At 40.0% G+C, this 19,690-nt stretch overlaps 1 protein-coding gene and 1 non-coding gene across 2 annotated transcripts in view; both read right to left on the bottom strand.

Annotated features, from left to right (window-relative positions):
• Ap1g1 (adaptor related protein complex 1 subunit gamma 1) overlaps positions 1–19,690 on the bottom strand; it is an 87,517-nt gene that overhangs the window by 5,829 nt on the left and 61,998 nt on the right. The window contains exons 12-21 of the mRNA XM_051168737.1: positions 15,775–15,915; positions 14,616–14,670; positions 9,096–9,218; positions 8,003–8,092; positions 7,167–7,294; positions 5,355–5,459; positions 4,118–4,259; positions 3,796–3,922; positions 1,650–1,757; positions 1,376–1,536 (exon numbers count right to left, since the gene is read on the bottom strand). Coding sequence (XP_051024694.1) covers positions 1,376–1,536; positions 1,650–1,757; positions 3,796–3,922; positions 4,118–4,259; positions 5,355–5,459; positions 7,167–7,294; positions 8,003–8,092; positions 9,096–9,218; positions 14,616–14,670; positions 15,775–15,915 — 1,180 coding nt within the window. The remainder of the gene's footprint in view (positions 1–1,375; positions 1,537–1,649; positions 1,758–3,795; positions 3,923–4,117; positions 4,260–5,354; positions 5,460–7,166; positions 7,295–8,002; positions 8,093–9,095; positions 9,219–14,615; positions 14,671–15,774; positions 15,916–19,690) is intronic.
• Positions 19,390–19,475, bottom strand: LOC127209732 (small nucleolar RNA SNORD71). Its single transcript, XR_007833241.1, has one exon. It is a non-coding gene; the product is annotated as a small nucleolar RNA SNORD71 (small nucleolar RNA).

Raw genomic sequence — 19,690 nt, 5'->3', positions numbered from 1 at the left:
TGCCCATTCACTTATGTGCTGTCTACAGCTTGAATCACCCTCTTTCTTTCTTTCTTTCTTTCTTTTATGAGACAGGGTTTCTCTGTGTAACAGCTCTGAAACTCTCTCTGTAGACCAGGCTGGTCTCGAGCTCACAGAGATCCTCCTGCCTCTGCCTCCCAAGTGCTGGGATTAAAGGCCTGTGTTACCACCGCCCAGCTGAATCACCCTCTTTCAAAAAAAAAAAAAAAACTTTGGACACTGCTCATTCTAAATCTCATTCGAAGTTTTTCAGTATTTAAAAACAAGTGTAAATATTCCTTAAATTAAGATTTGTTATTTCAAAACATCTTAATTCACAGAACAGTCATTGTATCAACAGTAAACTGGAGGTTAATGAGGGAGAGATGCATCCCCCACTCAGGAATCAAGACATGAAATTTTCTGGCTGGAGGGATGGCTTGCCACCAACCTTGACAACCAGAGTTCAGTCCCAGAACCCATACAGTAGAAAGAGAATGGCCTCCTGAAAGTAGTCCTCCATCCTCTACACACATTATGACACATGTGTACCCACCCACATACATAAATGCATATGTACAGACAAACAAATAAATGTAACTTTCAAAGTTTAAAATATCTATATATAGTTTTTAAATTTTTAAAAATTCTAATCTAGTGGCTAATTACCAAATAGTCCTTTATTCTAATTAACATTCATTCTATGTTAAATTCTGTGGGCTTAGTACTATATTACTAAACCTATGTCAATGCTCAAGCATTAGCTTACCACCTGGTAAAATTCAGTTCTCACTAATCCTAGTTTTTTGGTGTATATATATATAAAAGAAGTAAGGTCTTATTATTTATGTAGTACTGGCTAGTCTAAAATTCAGTACTTAGATAAGGCTAGCATTGAATTTATGGCAATCCTTCCTCCTGCCTGTTTGTCCCAAGGGCTGAGATTACAAGCATGTGCCACTATATCCAGATAAATTCCTTTTATTATCCTAGCCAAAAGAATTATCTGTTACTGGGCCTGTAAAGATGGCTCAACAGTTAAAAGCAATTACTGCTCTTCCAGAGGACCGAGGCTGAATTCCCAGCACTCACTTCAGGCGTGTGTAGAGACACACACACACACACACACACACACACCATACATTTACAGAGACCTACCCAAATACATAAAAAAAATTAAAAGAGTATAACAAAATAAAAAGTATTAACTAAAATGGCATGCTTCTATGAGCTATAATGATTTTCTAACACTAAAGACTTACACTAAATCTGAAATCTTAAACTCTAAACATTAAATATATTTTTCACCAAATGCACGAAACAAAGCTAGCTAATTTTTAATCAAAAGAAAATGGCAGAGAAGACACTGTGATACCTTTGGTACTGCAGCCTGGAAAACAAAGTCCGTCATGTCTAGCTCTGTGCTGTTAGATGCCTGTATCGTTATCACTGTTACACTGGGGTTGGTGTTTGACCGTTCAAAGGTGAATTCTATCTTCAAGCCATTCTTACTGTATGCTGTGATGGAAGGGATGCCTTGGGAAATACAGAAAGGCCAGTCACATTAGACTCAGCTACTTACAGAATAACTAGTCCTCCCTTTGCTCAATAGCCACTACTTAGGGCTCAAGTGAGAATGATCGCTGTACCTGGAGCAATGTCATTGAAGAGAGGCTGTGACGAAAGCCCATCCAACAAGAAAGAGGGCTGGGATATCTGTGGCACTGAGGCAGGGGTAGGAGCAGCAGCTGGAGCACCTATCACAAATTCAACAGAATATCAATCTCAGGGAAAATCTGCAGTTAATACAAACTCAGTTAAAAAAAAAAAAAAAAAAAAAAGGATTCCCAAACATATACAAAAAACACAGACCAAACAGGAAAAAACAAATATTCAAGTACTTTAATTTCTGTTTATCAAAACAAACCAGTAAGGAAAAAAAAGTCATATGCAAGGGAAAATGTCTACTATATAACAACAAATGGGTAAGCAGTCAAAGTTACAAATGTCTCAATGAAAATGATGTCCTGAATAAAAAGTGGTAAGACATATGAACAACCAACTTAAAAAAAGAACCTGAGCCGGGCATGGTGGCGCACGCCTTTAATCCTAGCACTCGGGAGGCAGAGGCAGGCGGATCGCTGTGAGTTCAAGGCCAGCCTGGTCTACAAAGTGAGTCCAGAATGGCCAAGGCTACACAGAGAAACCCTGTCTCGAAACCCCCCCCCCCAAAAAAAGAACCTGAGCAACATGGTATCCTTTGTTTTTCTTTTTTTCTGAAAAGGGAATTTTAAAGGTGGGTCAATTTCACCATATAAGGATAGAACTGCTTGCTTGGTTGGTTGGTTTTGTTTTGTAAAGACAAAGTCTCACCATGTGTCTCAGGCTGGTCATGAACTCAAGATCTGAATACTGGCATTATAAACATGTACAACACTCAGATAAGTATTAGCTTTTATTTTGTGTTAAAATATTGGACAAACATTGAAGAATATAGTCATGCCAGGCACAGTAGCACAGGACTGTAATCCTATCACTCAGAAAGGCGAATCAAGAAGAGTCTAGATCAAACTTAGCTTGGGCTACATAGCAAGATGTCTCCAAAATATCCAAAAAGAAAGAAAAGTAAAAACATTTTAATTAAGTTAAAAGTGTGAAGACCTTGAACTAATGTTGTTTTTCAGTTACCTAGTATAGTTTTGACATCTGAGGGTCTGAGAGTCAGTCTCTGCCTCTCTCTCTCTCTCCCCCCTCCCTAAGACTGGTTTCAAACACACTATGTAACCAAGAATAACCCTGGACTTCTGATTCTCCTCTCTGCACTTCCACACCTCATTTTTGCAGTGCTAGAGATAAACCCAGAGCATCATGAATTCTAGCCAGCCCTGAAACTGACTATTTGTAAACAAGCTGCATTTTTAAACTCTGTTAAGATATAAATTGTGGGCAATGCATGCTGGTGCACCCCTTTAATCCCAGCACATGGGAGGCAAAAGCAAGCAGATCTTTGTGAGTTTGAGGCCAGTCAGGTCTAGAAACTAAGTTCCAGGCCAGTCAGGGCTCCACAGTGAAACCCTGTCTCACAAACAAACAAACAAGACCTACAGGAGAGCTCTGGGAGCCTGCTGTGTTGAGGAAGAGCTTTAGAGGGCAACAGGAAGCAGAACTGCTCCATACTCTGGACCTCTGGCTGTTTTCTACTGGGGCATATAGACTGCCAGCTCCTTTGTACATTTAAAGACACCAACTTTTCAGTAACACTTTACACAATCAGGATAAAATTTCAATCAGTGACACTCTTGGACATACTACTTGCAAATGGCCTGTGAATAAGGACAAGAAAGATCATGCTAATAGTGGGTGCCTTTCTCCCTACATTGGTTAAATTAAACAAGGGAGGAAGAATGGTAGGTAGTAAGTTAACACATCACATGAATATCCACAGCTTTGAAAACTAACCATGAACAGAAAGACATCTGAAGAATGTTGTTTTGAGGCACCAACTAAAAACAGAAGTGGCTGGAAATACATTCTTTTCAAGTCTAGAAACAGAAGAGCTTCCTATCTTAAAATACTATGAACAATCCATTCTTCCAAAATTTACTTTGCTTTTAAGAAATCCCTCCAGTAGTCTTCAGAGCATTAACACGGCAGCTTACACCCTAAATGTTGCAGAATCCAGCCTTGCTTCTCAGAGACCCTTTTAGCTGACCTCCTCTGGAAAGTGCATCTAGTATCACACTCCCAAGATGTCTGCCACTCTCCAAACAGTGTAGAGCTTCAGTCTGGTCTTACCTGTTAGGGTGATGTCTCCCAGCAAGTCAAGAAGTTCTCCACCAGCTGATGCCGGTTTGCTCGTAGGTGCAGTTGGAATAACAGGTGTTATATCATTTCCTCCCAACAAATCCAATAAGTCATTGGCCTAAATAAGGAAACATCACCTTCATTCACAAGTGATTTGTCTAAGTGTATTTAGTACAAACTTTTTTCAATACTTAACATTAAGGAAGGCAAGTATCAAGCAATTAAAAAAAAAAAAAATGAAAGGATATCAGCTAAGAAATAAGCTACAGAAACTAAGTATCACCAGAAGCCCAGACAAGCAAGTGAAGACTACCTGGCTGGTGGGTTGTGGCCCAGAGGGTGGTGGTTTAGTTTCTAGTGGAGCTGGTTCTGTCTCTCCATTTGTCTGCACAATCTCAGAAGGGCCATTTGTGGTCACTTTTTCCATGACAGGCATTCTTTCAAGTAGGGCAGACCTAGAAGAATCTGAAGTGGTTACATTCTAGGCAGTTAACCTAGACTCCCTACACAAAACAATCACTATTAAGGATTAATGTTGAAACCTAAAAGGGACATCTCCCCTCCCCACCAAACATGCACACTAAAATAAAGATAGATTACAAGAATACATACATGGCCCAAATTCCAACCTGGATACAGACAGGCAAGAAACTTTGAAAGACAAAAATGTCCATCTAAATCTCCAAACATACTCAATCATACTCCAAACACAGTCTCAGCAGCTGAGACTAGAATCAACAGGCTTAGCAGACTTGAATTCTGACATTAGATATTATGAAAAAATTAAAGCACCAAAATGTTAGAATGGGATTTGAATAGATTATTTCTCTTTTTACACACACACACACACACACACACACACACACACACACACATACATACAGCCTTTTAGCCAAATAAAATGGAAAATGATGCAAACTTTACATATGGGAGTTGGGGAGAGAGGTAGAATAAAAACCACAATAATTGGGCTGGAGAGATGGTTCAGTGGTTAAGAGCACTGTCTGTTCTTCCAGAGTCCTGAGTTCAATTCCCAGCAACCACATGGTGGCTCACAACCATTTACAAAGAGATCTGGTGCCCTCTTCTGGTGTGCAGGGATATATGCAGGCAGAGCACTGTATATGTAGTGAATAAATAAATTAAAAAAAAAAAAACAAACCAGTAATTTTGCCGGGCGTGGTGGCGCACGCAAAATACAGTAATTTTTATTTTAATTTTTATTTCTTTTGAGACAGGGTTTACCATGTAATTTTGGCTGGCCTGGAACTCATTCTGAAGACCAGCTGGGCCCTGAATTCAGATCCACCTGCCTCTGCCTCCCAAGTGCTGGGATTGAAGGTGTGTCCCCTGGCTCAATGTATTTATTTCTTTGGAGGTTAGACAAAAGAGAAAATGAACAAACAGAAGCAGCCAAGCAATGAGAACTAAAGAGGGTTATAAACTCAATGAATGCTGTGCAAGCAAGAGTCTCCTTCATGGACGTCAAGTCAAGGACAAGTTACTCAGGATGCTAGGGGTACACGCACTGCTTGGTTTCTTTTGCTCACCTCATGTGGTCATATTTCTTAAAAAGTGCATTGTATTCTACTGCCCTCTGCTGGAGCTCTACATCGATGCTGCTTCCATAGATGGAAACCACTTTCTTAATTCGGCTGTAGGACAAAATGATAAATAAAATCAAGCATTCAAAACACAAATTTTATAATGAAACAGTGAAAAATGTTAAAAAAAAAAAAAAAACAACAACAGTTTTCTGGTTAAAAATTTTGAATTATCTCTGTTTCTTTAATTCACATAGTGTTTAAGAACAAAAGATCATCCCCTTATCTCTATTCATTCACCATTATTCTAGTTGTAATGATAGATTTCTGTCTAAGTATTTATTTCACGTCCTTAAACTTGATAGAGGTCTGGGAACACAGCTTAGTGGTATAGCACTTATATAACACATGTGGAGCCCTAAACTCAATGCCAATCACTGAGTGGGAGGGGGACTTGCAAACAAAAGTACCCATCACTTTGACACAAAAGAAATTTATACTTTCCAATTCTCTTCCTTAGTAACTTTAAAAGTAAGGATTTAGCATCAGAATGCTCACCACAATCCATCCAATTAGGAATTTAAACATTAAAAATATACACTTCTCATGAAGCCTTACATTGAAAATGAAACAGAAAGTCTAGAAAAACTGTCTAGAAAACTGACTTGAGTCCATTTTTGCTTGAAATAACACCAAATAAACTTAAAAGATTTAATCCCCCCTTTTACACACACACACGCACGCACGCACGCACGCACGCACGCACGCACGCACGCACGCACACGCACACAAACACAATCATGGTTTTATTCCTACACTAGTATTTCAGAATATAGTAAATCAAGGCAGACATAGCAGTGCACACCCTTAATCCCAGTACTTGGAAGGCAGAGGCAGGCAGATAGCTCTAAGTTCAAAGCCAGGCCAGACTACAGAGCAAGTTCCTGGATAAGGCTATACGGAGAAACCTTTTCTTGAGTGGGAAAAAAACAAAACCCACTAATGTTAGAAACTGTTGTGAAGTTACAACTTTAGCTGCAAAATACTCCACAGTAGGGTGAGGCAATGACAAAACTAAGTACATACATGAAATGACTAACTATGAACTGATCATGCTGAATGTGTGGTATTAAGTAAATGAAAATTCATTTCATCGTTGTCTCTAGTTTTCTTTTTTTTTTCTAAGATTTTTTTATTTTATGTATATGAGTACTTTGTCTCTATGCATGTCTGTTCACCATCTATGAGCAGTGCCTGAGGAGGCTAGAAGAGGACACTGGAGGCGGTTGTTAACCACCATGTGGGTTCTAGGAACTTGGTTTTCTCTGCAAGCACAGCAAATGCTCTTAACCGCTGAGCCATCTCTCCAGCCCTGTTTTTGTCTATTCTTGGAGTTTGTTTTTTTTTTAAGATAAGCTTAAAAATTTTTTAGACAGATGTTCATGTAAGTTAGCTTGGCCTGAAATTAGTTATAGAGTTAAGGATGAGCATAAACACCTGATCTAGACCCTGTTTATACAGGCTTGAGATCGACCCCAGGTCTCAGGTATGCTAGGCAGACAAATGCTCTACCAAATGAGCTACAGAACCGGGGGCTAGGGAGATGGCTCAGTAGGTGAAGTCACTCCCATGATTCTTGAAGCTTTCTGGCAAACTTGTCAAATAAGTGAGTTTCCAGTTACCTAAGAGACCATATCTCAAAAATTAAGGTGGAGAATGTTAGTAGGAGATGCTCACACCCACCTCAAGCTTCTATAGGTATGAACACACACAGAGCTACAGAACAACCCTCTCACTCTGCTCTGCCTCAATACTCACTTTACAGTACAGGTAAATCGAGTAGAGAGTTTCATAATGGCAGTGAGAGCGTAACCTCTCGTCACAGAGGTGGACATGTTAGAGATCAGGACACTTTCTAAAATATCTAGCACTTCATCTTCAGTCACCTGCAGGGAAAAAGAAGACACAACATGAAATGCAACCAATCGAAACTGTGAAGCATGGGATCAGGGCAGCTTAAGGTGCTACCTCTTATGCCGCCTGTGCTAAGTTACTGCCCTGGTCAAAACAGGTATTGAAAAGACTGCTGGCAATTAAGAGTAGAAATTACACAGTACTTGGGAGGCAGAGGCAGGTGGATCGCTGTGAATTCAAGGCCAGGACAGCCAAGGTTACACAGAGAAACCCCGTCTCAAAAAAAAAAAAAAAAAAGAATAGATTATATTTTAAGTGGCAGAAGAAGAAACATACAGGCCACAAAGAGTTCAAGGCTGTTGTCAAACCTTTTCAAAAGCCAACTTTTCATGAGCAAATGGGAACATGAGCACATGCCTCGTAACTGTCCACGGGGCAAGAGAAACCAGAACTCCATTTGCTGTGAAGAAGAGTGAGACAGTGGGGGTCGTGTTTTTGTGTAAGGTAGTAGGGATTGTACCCAGTGGTAATACAGCACCTCTAACCCAACTCCATCCCCCAGTCCCTCTACAACACAATAATTCAAGATACTGCACCTTCTGAGTGCTATGCCGAAATACAGTCCAGACACCACTCCTGTAAAAGCTTCCAAAGAATCAACTCCAACTCCCCACTAAACATTACTCCATTATCAAAGCCACACCCTTGTTTCCTCCTTAGCCAAGGGTAGCAACAGATACCTGAATAGGCTCTTCCTCTTCACACTGGCCAGACACAAGAAGATCGCCATATTCACCTATACACCACGCAGCTACTTGTACCAAGGGTTGCTGCCAAAAGAAAGTCAAGACCATCAATCTTCCCAAAAATGTTTTGTTGTTGCATGTGTCTCTGGATGGGCATTGTTTATACATGTATATGAGTGTGTTTGTATGTACACTGGTTTAAGTGGTTGCTCCTAGATGCTGTCCACCTTCTTTTTTCTACTGTGTGTATGCATGTGAACACCTGTGTGGGTGTATGTGCATGTACATGAGTAGAGGCCTGAGGCTGACATCTTCACTCCATCCCCACCTTTTCACTGAGGCAGAGCTTCTCTACCGATCACAGAGCTTACAACTATGGTTACCAGGCTTGGTTTAGCCTGTTTATGACCGTCTGAGGACTAGAATCACAGGTGAATGGACATTCCAAAGCTGTGTTGGTTCTGATGACCCCAACTATGGTTTTCAGGGTTTCTGCTTGTGCAGATGGTGCCTTAATCACCTAGCAATGTCTGCAGTCTCAGCCACAGCTTGCATTCATTTGTTTTTGAGATACGACCTCGCCCTGGCCCGGGACTTCACCAAGCAGTCTAAACTGACTGGTCAGAAACCACTAGGATGATACAAGCCTATGCTCCTCACGTGCCTTTTAAAAAAAAAAAAAAAAAAAAGGTGCAGATGTGGGGAGTGGTGACACACACTCTTTATAATCCTAGCACCTAGAAGACAGAGGCAGGTAGGTCTCTATTAATTTGAGCACAGCCTGGTCTACACAGTGAGCCCCATGCTAGCCAGAGATGCATAGTGAAATCCTGCCTCAAAAAAAATGTAATAAACAATAAAAATAATAAAAACCAAATAAGGGTATAAGGTATAAAACGCAGGTTCTCATGCTTGTAGAGAAAAGAAAACTTTAATGACTGAACTACAGTCCAGACTCAAAAAATATTTAATGGAAATTATACATCACCTAATTGTAAAGTTCAAATCAAATTATATGCCTCAGTATTAGTGGCATAAAAAGAAAAAGAGTATTTTCCCAAGAAATAACAGAAAATGAAGTACTTACTTGAGAATAATCACCAAGAATTGCTTTGTACAAGCGCTGGACAGTGTAGGCGTGCATCTCCACACTATTGGTTATTAACTGAATCAGGTTGGGGACTGCGTCATCACGAACATAACTTCCTGCCTAAAAGGAAACAGGAACAATTACCCTAGAACACACAAGCGATGTTGGCAAGTACAGGTAAACAGTTCTGTCAGTTATAATGGGGAAAGACCATATATACAAAGTATAAAATTCCCAAAGATGACTCCTTTTTTTCTACTTAGGTAAAATCCTTAAAATTTCAAAAACTTTAAAAAAGCGTTCTTTGGGAACCTAATTACCACTTCTGTTTTCCACAACCCCCCAATATGGTTAAAGCACCATGAACAAGCTGTAGCACTCACTCTGGGGAAAGCAAGGAAGAGCACGTGTGCACAGCACGAAAGCTCAGATTAGTTTTGTTCTGTTTTGCTATTTTGTTTTGTTTTCAGTCTTAGGAGCAAATGTAGGGGTCTCACAAAGGCTAGGCAAACACTACCACTAACTATATCCCAGCATAGCATATGCATTTTTCTTTTTCTTTCTTTTTTTGCATTTTTCAAAAATAAGTTTATTTAAAGTATCACACTTGTCATTTAGAAACTAGTATGCCCGGTATGGTGGCACTGCCTTTAATCCTAGCACTCGGGAGGCAGAGGCAGTAGAATCACTGTGAGTTTGAGGCCAGCCTGGTCTAAAAGTGAGTCCAGGACAGCCAAGGCCACACAGAGAGACCCTGTCTCGAAAAACTGAAAAAGAAAAACTTAAAACAAAAAACAAAAAAACAACCAAAAACCTAGTACTTATTAATAGTATACAATCAATAATACAGTCCTCGGAATGGGGGTATTTTGCATTTAATTATTCATGCATTGATCCACTGATTTTTGTCTTGGCACCTAAGATTGAACAGTCTCATATTGCTACACAAAGCACTCTATCACTGAACCTTCTATTCAGTTGCCCTCTCCCGACCCCTCGCTTTTAATTGTATATGTATAAGCATTTTGCCTGCATGTACGTCCACATGTGTGCCTGGTGTCCACGAGGTCAAAAGAGGACATTGAATATCTTAGTACTGGAGTTTACAAATGGTTTTAAGCCAGTGGATGCTGAGGACCAATTCTGGGTCCTCAACAAGAGCAATAAATGCTCTTAATCATTGAGCCGTCTCTCCAGCAGCAACCCACCTCCAGCCTATCTTTACTTGCGTGTCCATGTCTATGCATGTATGTGAGCTTACATATTGAGGCCAAAGGTTGACATCAGGTGTCTTCCAGAGTCACTCTCCACCTTATTTTTTTGAGGCAGGATCTATCACTGATGCAGGAAATTCCAACTCAGCTAAGCTGGCTGGTCAGCAAGCTCCAAAACTGGTTCTGTTTTGGCCTCCCCAATGCTGGAACTACAAGAGTGCTCCACTACATACGACCTTTTCTTTGCATGGGCTGAGAATCAAACTCAGGTCCACAATCTTTTTTAGCAAGTTTTTTACTAGATGAGCCATCTCTGAAGCCCTGCCTTTTTATTTGGAGACACAGCCTCACTACTCAGGTAGGCCTTGAACTTTCAGCCTCCCAAATAGCTAGAATTACAGGCTTGAAGCAGCAGCTTTTGTTTTTTGTTTCTTTAATTATTCATTTGATATTTTTAATATTCTCCCAAATGATAAAATCTGATGTACAATCTGCAGCCACGACAAAGCAAAGCCACTTAACCTGCTGTACCTAGACACACAGGACACGGCATGGGAGTGGTTACTCTCCACTAGAGAATACAACAGCAGAGCTAACTTACAAGACACAGGTCAGGCCTAACCCTGTGTATTTTGGAAGGGGTAGGGGGACCACAAGTAACCAGAATGCTCACACAACACAAAGAAAAATGGTCAGAAAGAAAAGCTAAAAAGTTGGTAATCTGTGGTATGGCTTAGACTTTTACACACTGCTCTGTAGAACAGTTTCAAAAAGAGAAATTATCACCACAATTTGAGAGTTATTAACTACCCTATCCAATTAAAAAAACAAAAAAACATACTCTTTAAAAGTCACACTGAACCAAAAAAACAAAAACACATTTTTGGCCTTAATAAAAAGAGCTCAATACATTTTCAAGAATAAAAAACATTATATAAGCTGGACAGAGGGGCAACAGCACAGCAGGGGCTCTGAGGTTCAGGCCCTAGCACCAGAAACAGACTGCATGAAGGGGTCTCTACAGAGAATCAGAGCAAGCCCTGAGGCAGAAGTGAGGAACCTGTTCTGGTCTTAAGTCTTTTGATGGGGGCAGTTCACAGCGAGAGGCTTTGAGCAGCCTTGTTTTTAGACAGAAGACAGAAAATGGGCAGAGAGTAGAGTATGTGTGGCACCAATACTTTACCATCAGTGCCCTGTCTGCAATGAACCAGTAGTGTGCCTGTTAGTACCAGTGAGGGACAGGAAGCTGACTCCAACTTTACCATCTCCCAGGGCTAGGAAAGTGACAAGTGCAAGCATTTCAAAAGATACTCCTCCAAGAACTCTAATTGTCCTTCTTTACAGTCTCATCACAGTTAAGAAGGAGTGTTCTAATTCATCATGGCTTCTGTTAGAATATATTTATTCCCCATTATCAATAACATTTGTCAACTTTTAGTCTTCTATGAATTAACTTATTAGCAAAGTACAAACTAGCATATCCCAGAAAATTCCCTACAAAAAAAAAAAAGAATCTTTTTGTTGCTGTTCTGTTTGTTCAATGGCAGGGTTTTACACTGTAGTCTAAGCCAGCCTTAAATGCACTCTGTAGTCCAGGCCGGCTTTGAACTCATGGTGGTCCTTTTCCTTAAGCATCCTAAGTACTAAGATTGCAGTCATAAGCCACCATGTCCAGCAACAAATACATCTAAATCAACAAAATTTACTGAACCAATTCTCACTTAAGAAATAAAAATTGCTTCCAGCTTGTCTCTAATTATAAACAAGATTGATTATTTATTTGTTTATCTTGGTTTTTCGAGGCAAGGTTTCTTTGCGTAGTGTTGGCTGTTCTGGAACTCACTCTGTAGACCAGGATGGCCTGAAACTCAGAGATCCACCAGCCTCGGCCTCCCACATGCTGAGATTAAAGGTGTGTTCCACCACCATCCGTTAAGAAAAATCTTTTTACATGCATATTTTTGTACACTTGTCTTTTCTTATTCTTCTAAGCTAAAAAAAAATTGTCAATGCAACAAGAGGAAAAAGACTTTAATTATATACTTCCATACTGCACTCTGAATAAAATATCACCATTTGATTATTACACTATCAAGTGAGGAGTATGGTCTGCTTCTCTATTGTTTTAAATCTATTTTATGTGTTTGGGCTTGTGTGCTGTGGCATGCGTGTGGAGGTCAGAGGACAATTTTTGAGAACTAATCCTCTTCTTCCAACAGGAGCACTTCAAGAATTGAACTTGGGTCAATCACCAGGATTGATGGCAGTCACTTTTACCTGTTTATTTTTTAAACCAATACTAGAAAGTAATTTTAAAAGTATAATAGAAGTTAAGTGGGTTGGCCACACCTGACCTCCCAGCTAATGGAAATGTTTGCCTGGCCAACACAGTGAGATCTTGTTTCAAAAACAGAAAGTATGGCTAGAGGGATGACCCAGATACTAAATGCTAAGGCTTAGAAGCAAAAAGAGAAAGTATGAGGACAGACATGTTAGAACATTCTTATGATCACAGCACTCAGGAGGCAGAGAAGGGAGGGTCAAGAATTCACATTCAGGGGGTAACGGGAAGATACAAGTAAGGGGATAACAATTGAGATGTAATCTGAATAAATTACTTAAATTTAAAAAAAAAAAGGGGGGGGGGGAGGCCTCAAATTCAGCCTTGGCTGCACAGCCAGTTCAACTCTAGCCTGAGCTACATGAGAGGACCTGTCTCAAGAGAAAATAGCACAGACTATGATAACTTTGCTTTTTTATTATTATTTTACTAGTAAGTGTGTCTTTCTTTCTTTCTTTCTTTTTTGATTTCTCGAGACAAGGTTCTTCTGTGTAGCTTTCGCTGTCCTGGACATGTTGGCCTCAAACAGTGAACCACCTGCTTCTGCCTCCTGAGTGCTGGGATTAAAGGCGTGCGCCACCACTGCCCAGCTGTAAGTGTGCTTTTCACTTGTTAAAACTTTTCCTTCTCTTTTTGTGAACTATCCAGATGCCAATGACTATTTATTGAATTTTTCCCATTTTACTTACATAGTAGTTTTTGTTTTTGTTTTTGTTTTTTTGTTTTTCATGAAAGAGTTTCTCTGTGTAGCTCTGGCTGACCTGGACTCACTTTGTAGACCAGGCTGGCCTCGAACTCAGAGATCACCTGAGTCTGGGATTACTAGTGTGCATCACTGTGCCCAGCTGCCATGAGTTTCTAATTTTAAATGCAGTCATTATGCAGGAGTATTTCCTTTACGGTACTCATTTCTAGTAGCATTGGGACATACAGTATATCGTCTTACTGTGTCATCACAATCTACTGACTAGTTAAAAAAGAAACTCTTGAATCTGAGAAGAATGCCAAAGAAAAGACAACATCTAAAACAAGAACTGTAAAGGAAATGTAGTCATTTTTAAACCTTGCAATAACTGAGTAGAGGACAGAACTCGGAGGAGTCCAGTACTTGCCTAGTCTGTGCAAGGCCCTGGGTTTGATCCCCAGGACTGCAAGGAAAACATCATCTGCAACACCGTCCTATCATCTTCAAGATAAAACAACAGATGTGAATCTCTATATAGCAGCTCCTGCTTATGTCTTTGACTTCAAACTATCCACTGTCCCTCTCCACTTGCTGGCTTTGCTTGTCTTTCTGTTGCTTTCCAAGCAGGCCACACTTGCTACTCCAGGTCTTCTCACTCACCATTTCCTTTGATTAGGATGTACTTGAGATATCTGCATGGCCTGTTCCTCTTTCCACTCAGGCTACTCCTCAAATGTTACCTTCTCTAAGAGCCTACCACACTCATCTAACTCTTGGCCAGGTGCCTTATGCACCAGCATCCTTCGATACCTGACATTAAGGTGCATACTACAAGGTTAGCCTAGCCAACACAATGAAATCCATAGCTTGTCAGTTTAATAAAAACTACAGTCACTTGGTCATTGGAACTAAGGAACTGGGGGGGGGGGAGCATTTTCTTGATTAACGATTGAAGGGGGGGGGGGCGGGTGCAGAGCTCACTTCGAGTGGTGCCACTCCTGTGTAGGTGGTCCTAAGTTTTATAAGAAAGTAAGCTGAGCAAGCAGCCCCCTCTACTCTAATTTCTGCTCTAGATTCCTTCATCATCTTCTTTCTATGATGGAAGCTCCAACTCTGCTCCCAAGTTGGTTTTGGTCAGTGTTGCATGAAGGGAAAACCAGGACAGGTACGGAATTCCTAATCTCTCCAATTGAATACAACCTCCATGAGAACAGGGGCGTCATCTGCTTCATTTCTAGGTACATTCAGTACACAGTCTGGCTTAAAAAGCTACATACCGTTGTCAGGACACGCATAATTGTATCTATATGCCACCGTTTGGAAGGTGCATACCTGAGAAAATAAGGTGAAAAAAACTGAAATTAATAAACGGTACTATATCCAGTGACTTTAAAAAACTCTACAATCTTTTCTGGGTTATCTAGTTAAATAATTATATTTGGAGATGTTTCACCATGAAACCTAGCAGAAACCATCATTTCAATGAACAATCAAATATATACTCAAATTCACATTTCCCATAGTATTATAATAGGAGTAGCTAAGCTGAAGAGACAGGACTTTGTCCCAGTTTCTCAGAAGACAAATCATATTGTCAGGAAAAAGGGCAGCCAATAAAGAGGGCTGAGGAGACGCTCGGCGATTACAGCACTTGCTTCAGAAGCCTGAGAAGCAGAGTGTGCAGAACTCACGTAAGCGTGGTGTGTGGGTGTTGTGACAGGGAATATCCAGAGCAAGCTGGCCTCAGAGACTTAGGCACACCATGGAGCTCTGGGTCTGACTAAGAGACTATCCATCAGTGGATAAGCTGGAAGAGCAACTCAGGACCTCAACCTTAGACTTCCACATGCACATGCCAGCACACATGCAAACACACATACTGTGTGCATATACATACCAGAAGTGGGGAAAAGGGGGGTTGTCAGAGTGGAATGAGATTTAGGAAAAAAAAAAAAAAAAATAGCTACACGACCACAACTGAAAAGTACTTTGCATGTTAGGTTTTACACACAGCTTTAATTCAGATGCTTTTCTGCCTCTTCATAATAGGTGCAAGGTTAAGAATGGATACAGAAGAAAAGCTCTCAAAAGTGTAATTGTGTTTGGGCTTAACATTATTCAACATCAGCTTGTAATTCAGAGCTAGAAATAAATGCTACATGTCTTAAACGTGTCTATAGCATCTCTTAGCCCTGTGTTTTTGTTTTGTTTTGGTTTGTTTTTCGAGATAGGGTTTCTCTGTGTAGTCTTGGCTGTCCTGGACTTACTTGTAGACCAGGGTGGCCTCGAACTCACAAAGATCCACCTGCTTCTGCCTCCCAAGTGCTGGGATTAAAGGCGTGCGCCACCACTGCCTGGCTTGGCCCTGTGTTTTAAAGATGCTTTTAGGAAGTTCCAAACACCATTCTACCAATAAAAATAAAAATTAAATCTTACTTTTCTGCAGCAAGAAAGATTCCAGATGCACAATCAGCTTTAAATTCTGGCTCACATGAATCCAGAAAATAAAGTAATTCCTTCATCATGCCTCGGATATTATTCCCATTTACCAGGGCAAAGCTCAATTCCATTGCACGTCTTGTAGAGGGGGGAGAAAAAGGAACATATTTACAGTGAGAATTTAACAAATACTCAGGTATGTTCCCTACACACCAAAAGCAGTGGCTTGAACAGCTATAAACAGTCTTATGACTTCACTTTTATACACTAGAGAAGCAGGAAAATGTAGTCATATGCTAGCTCTGGTACTGTGAGTGCTAACCCAACACTTCTGCAGAAATCCCTGAGAGAACCTAGCAGTGGCCGCACATGTCTACAAGCCGACTTGTATGTATATGCTCTTGGGAGGTGGAAAAGGAGCATCAGGAGACCAATAGCATCCTCGGCTACACAGCTGGGAAAAGGCAGCCTGTGCTACATGAGACCCTGCCCCATAAACAAAATAATAAATAAGAGGATGAGTGAATGACCAAATAACAAACAACACCAACAAGAACTCAGAAAAATTCTAGTAACTATGTTTCATTAGTCTACTCTAGAAAGCTGAAATTTCCTAGACTTTAGGTTTGCAAAAAGAGGCAAAATTATTACCAATGATAATGCTTTTTTGCAGTATTCCTCTTAAAATATGTTTTTTATGTTCCACTTGCACTCCACTTCTAAGTATAAAGTAACTGTGTTTACATCAAACAGCATAATCGAACTGGGGTTGTGCTCTAGTTGTTAAGAGCTCCTGTCTGTCATGTACAAGGGCCTGGATTCCATGTCTCCGAACTACAGGAATTGGATGAAATGGGCCATGTCTATACTCCCAGCACTAAGAAGGTAGAGGCAGGAAGATAAGAAATTCAAGATCAGCCGGGCAGTGGTGGCGCACGCCTTTAATCCCAGTACTCAGGAGGCAGAGGCAGATGAATCGCTGTGAGTCTGAGGCCAGCCTGGTCTACAAGGTCAAGGACAGCCAAGACTACACAGAGGAACCCAGTCTCAAAAAAACAAAAAAAGAAAGAAAATGAAAAAGAAAGAAAAGAAATTCAAGATCATTTTCAGCTACATAGTGAATTCAAGGTCAGCCTGAGATACATCAGACCCTGTCTCCATAATAAGGTAGGAGGAAGCAGGCATATAATTCTGACATAATTCAGAGTAATAAAAATAAATCTTAAAATACACTGGTTATGGGACTGGAGAGATGGTTCTGACATTAAGAACTCAAGTCACAAGTCAGCTCACACAACCTCTAGCTCCAACTCCAGGAAAATCCAATGCCTCCAGCTGCTGAAGGCATCTGTACTCACATGCACATGTCTGTACACAAACACACACGAATGTACCTACTATTTAAAAATAATGAAAATTGCTGGGTGTGGTGGTACATGCCTTTAATTCCAACACTCAGGAGTCAGAAGCAAGTGGATCTCTGTGAGTTGAAGACCAACCTGGTCTATCTAGTTAAAAAAAAAATGGAAGTGGGCCTGGAGAGGTGGCTGGCAGGTTAAGAGCACTGGCTACTCCTCCAATCGTCCTGAGTTCAATTCCCAGGAACCACATGGTAGCTCACAACCATCTTTATAATGAAATCTGGTGCTCTTTTCTGGTGTGCAGACATATATGCAGGCAAAACATTGTATATATAATAAATATTAAAACAAATAATGGAAGAATATAAAAGCCAGGTGCAGTGGTTCATGCCTGTAATTATAGTATTTGAGAGTCAGAAGCAGGAAGGCCATCACAAGTTTAAGGCCAACCTAGCCTACATGAATTCCATGACAGCCAGCACTAAACAGAGAGATCCAGTTCCCAAAATAGGGATGCTAATGTAGAAGAAAGCACACAAGGCCTTAACCCTAAACAAAGGACTAAGTAATGCTGAGAGGGGGAAAAAAATAGTCTTCCCGAAGGAAGAGCGCACGAATTGGTTATCCAATACCAAGTGACCATCCCTGAAAACATATGCATACAAAAAACATTATATAGTCTGACAGGTTCCTTTATATATTTAGAAAGGTGCATAGACACACATACACATCTAACAACAATTAGAGTGAATGATGTCATAAATTTGAATGACAGCACATATATAAAAGTAACATTATACAGACTGAACAGGTTATATGTATATATATATTTGTGCGTTTACTTTATATATACATGTAGTGTGTATATGCATGTACATATATTGTGCATATATATGTGTGTGTATAAACATACACACAAGGATTCATATTATGTGTATATACATATGTGATAATAATTAAAGAGAAAGAGGTCACAGATTTAAATAAGAGCAAGCGGGTACATTGGGGTGGTTGAAGGGAGGGAGAAAAGGGGGGAAATGATATAATTATAATATCAAAAAATAATGTAAAGGTATGAAAAAAATTACAGTAAAAACAAACTTAATAGGAAGCTAACCATAAAAAAGGAAAAATATCTGTAAGAGCAAATAAAAGTTCCTATAGATGCCTATTGGATTTGGTAATAAAGACAAAGCTAAAAATGTATAACATACAAAACTCCGTATAAGGGCTGGAGAAATGGCTCAGAGGTTAAGCGCACTGGCTGCTCTTCCAAATGTCCTGAGTTCAACTCCCAGCAAGTACATGGTAGCTCATACCCATCTATAATGAAATCTAGTGCCCTCTACTGGTGTACAGGCATACATGTAGGCAAAACACTATACGTAATAAGCAAATAAATCTTAAAAAAAAAAAAAAACTCCATGTAAGTCTTGTCATATTCAGTCAAAAATGTAAATATTAATCAAAACCAGAATGATGGCACGTGCTTGTAATCCCAGCACTTAGGAGCTAGAGATAGGAAAATCAGGAGTTTATGGTCAACCTCGGCTTCACAGGAAAAAAAAATTGTTCTCTTCTTTTCTTTTTTTTTTTTTTTCACAGAAAAATTTTAAGGCCCTGTCTGGGGCAAAAATACTAGACATAAGCTGCATTTCAAAACTAACTTAAGGTTAAGCACATGGTTCCACATTAGCTGATACATAGCAATAGCAATTCAACCCTAAAAGACAGAATCATTCCCATAACGTACGTGTTAAGTAGTTTTATATATCAATTCCGATTAGTCTTGTATAAACCTCTGAAGTAGGTGGCCCTCTATCTGCATTTTACACAGGAGGCAGCCAGTGTACAGAAAGTGTACCTGCTTCTCACTGGCTCACTGTGATAACCAACTGAGAAGGCATGTAAGACCCTTCTCGACGCTCTATTAAAAGCTAGTATTACTAAGTCTAGGTCTTATCTGAAGACTGTCCGAGAACTTAGCATTTATTCTGTGTACATTAATGTTTATTTACTGAATAACTTCAAAGATCACTTTAAATCTCCTTTGTGTTGAGTCTGAACACACACCAAGAGCTCACTAAAGTTAACAATAAACTCCACACTTCTGGAAAAGAAGCACCAGATCGCACTGATCAAAGAGATCTATGTCTTTTGAGCGTCTCAGCTGCCTAGCAGTCATTTCTAGATGTGCTATTCTAAGAACACAGTTGTCTCCTCAGTCCTGAGACGCGAAGTGCTGTGAAAATGTGCGCTGTCAGCAATCTGAGTTTCAGCACAGTGGTAAGACACTTAGCCGATGGATCACTCCTCATTTTCATCCTCCAGCACACAAAACACAGCACCTCTACTAAGTCAAGTCTGGCCCAATGTATTTGTGGCAATTATTTTACCTAAGAACTGAGAGCAACTCAGTATTTCCAATGGGTCTCTTTAACCGACATAAACTACTCTTGCCAATCCTTTATTTAAAAAAACAAAAAACCTCATTTCTGAACACAATGATTAAATACCTAATGCCTACAAATCAAACTGGTGGAGGACACAGA

Source organism: Acomys russatus, chromosome 26 (genome assembly GCF_903995435.1).
Source record: "Acomys russatus chromosome 26, mAcoRus1.1, whole genome shotgun sequence".
NCBI lineage: Eukaryota > Metazoa > Chordata > Mammalia > Rodentia > Muridae > Acomys > Acomys russatus.
The sequence above is the reverse complement of the archived record's forward strand: the minus strand, read 5'-3'. Positions and strand labels throughout refer to the sequence as shown.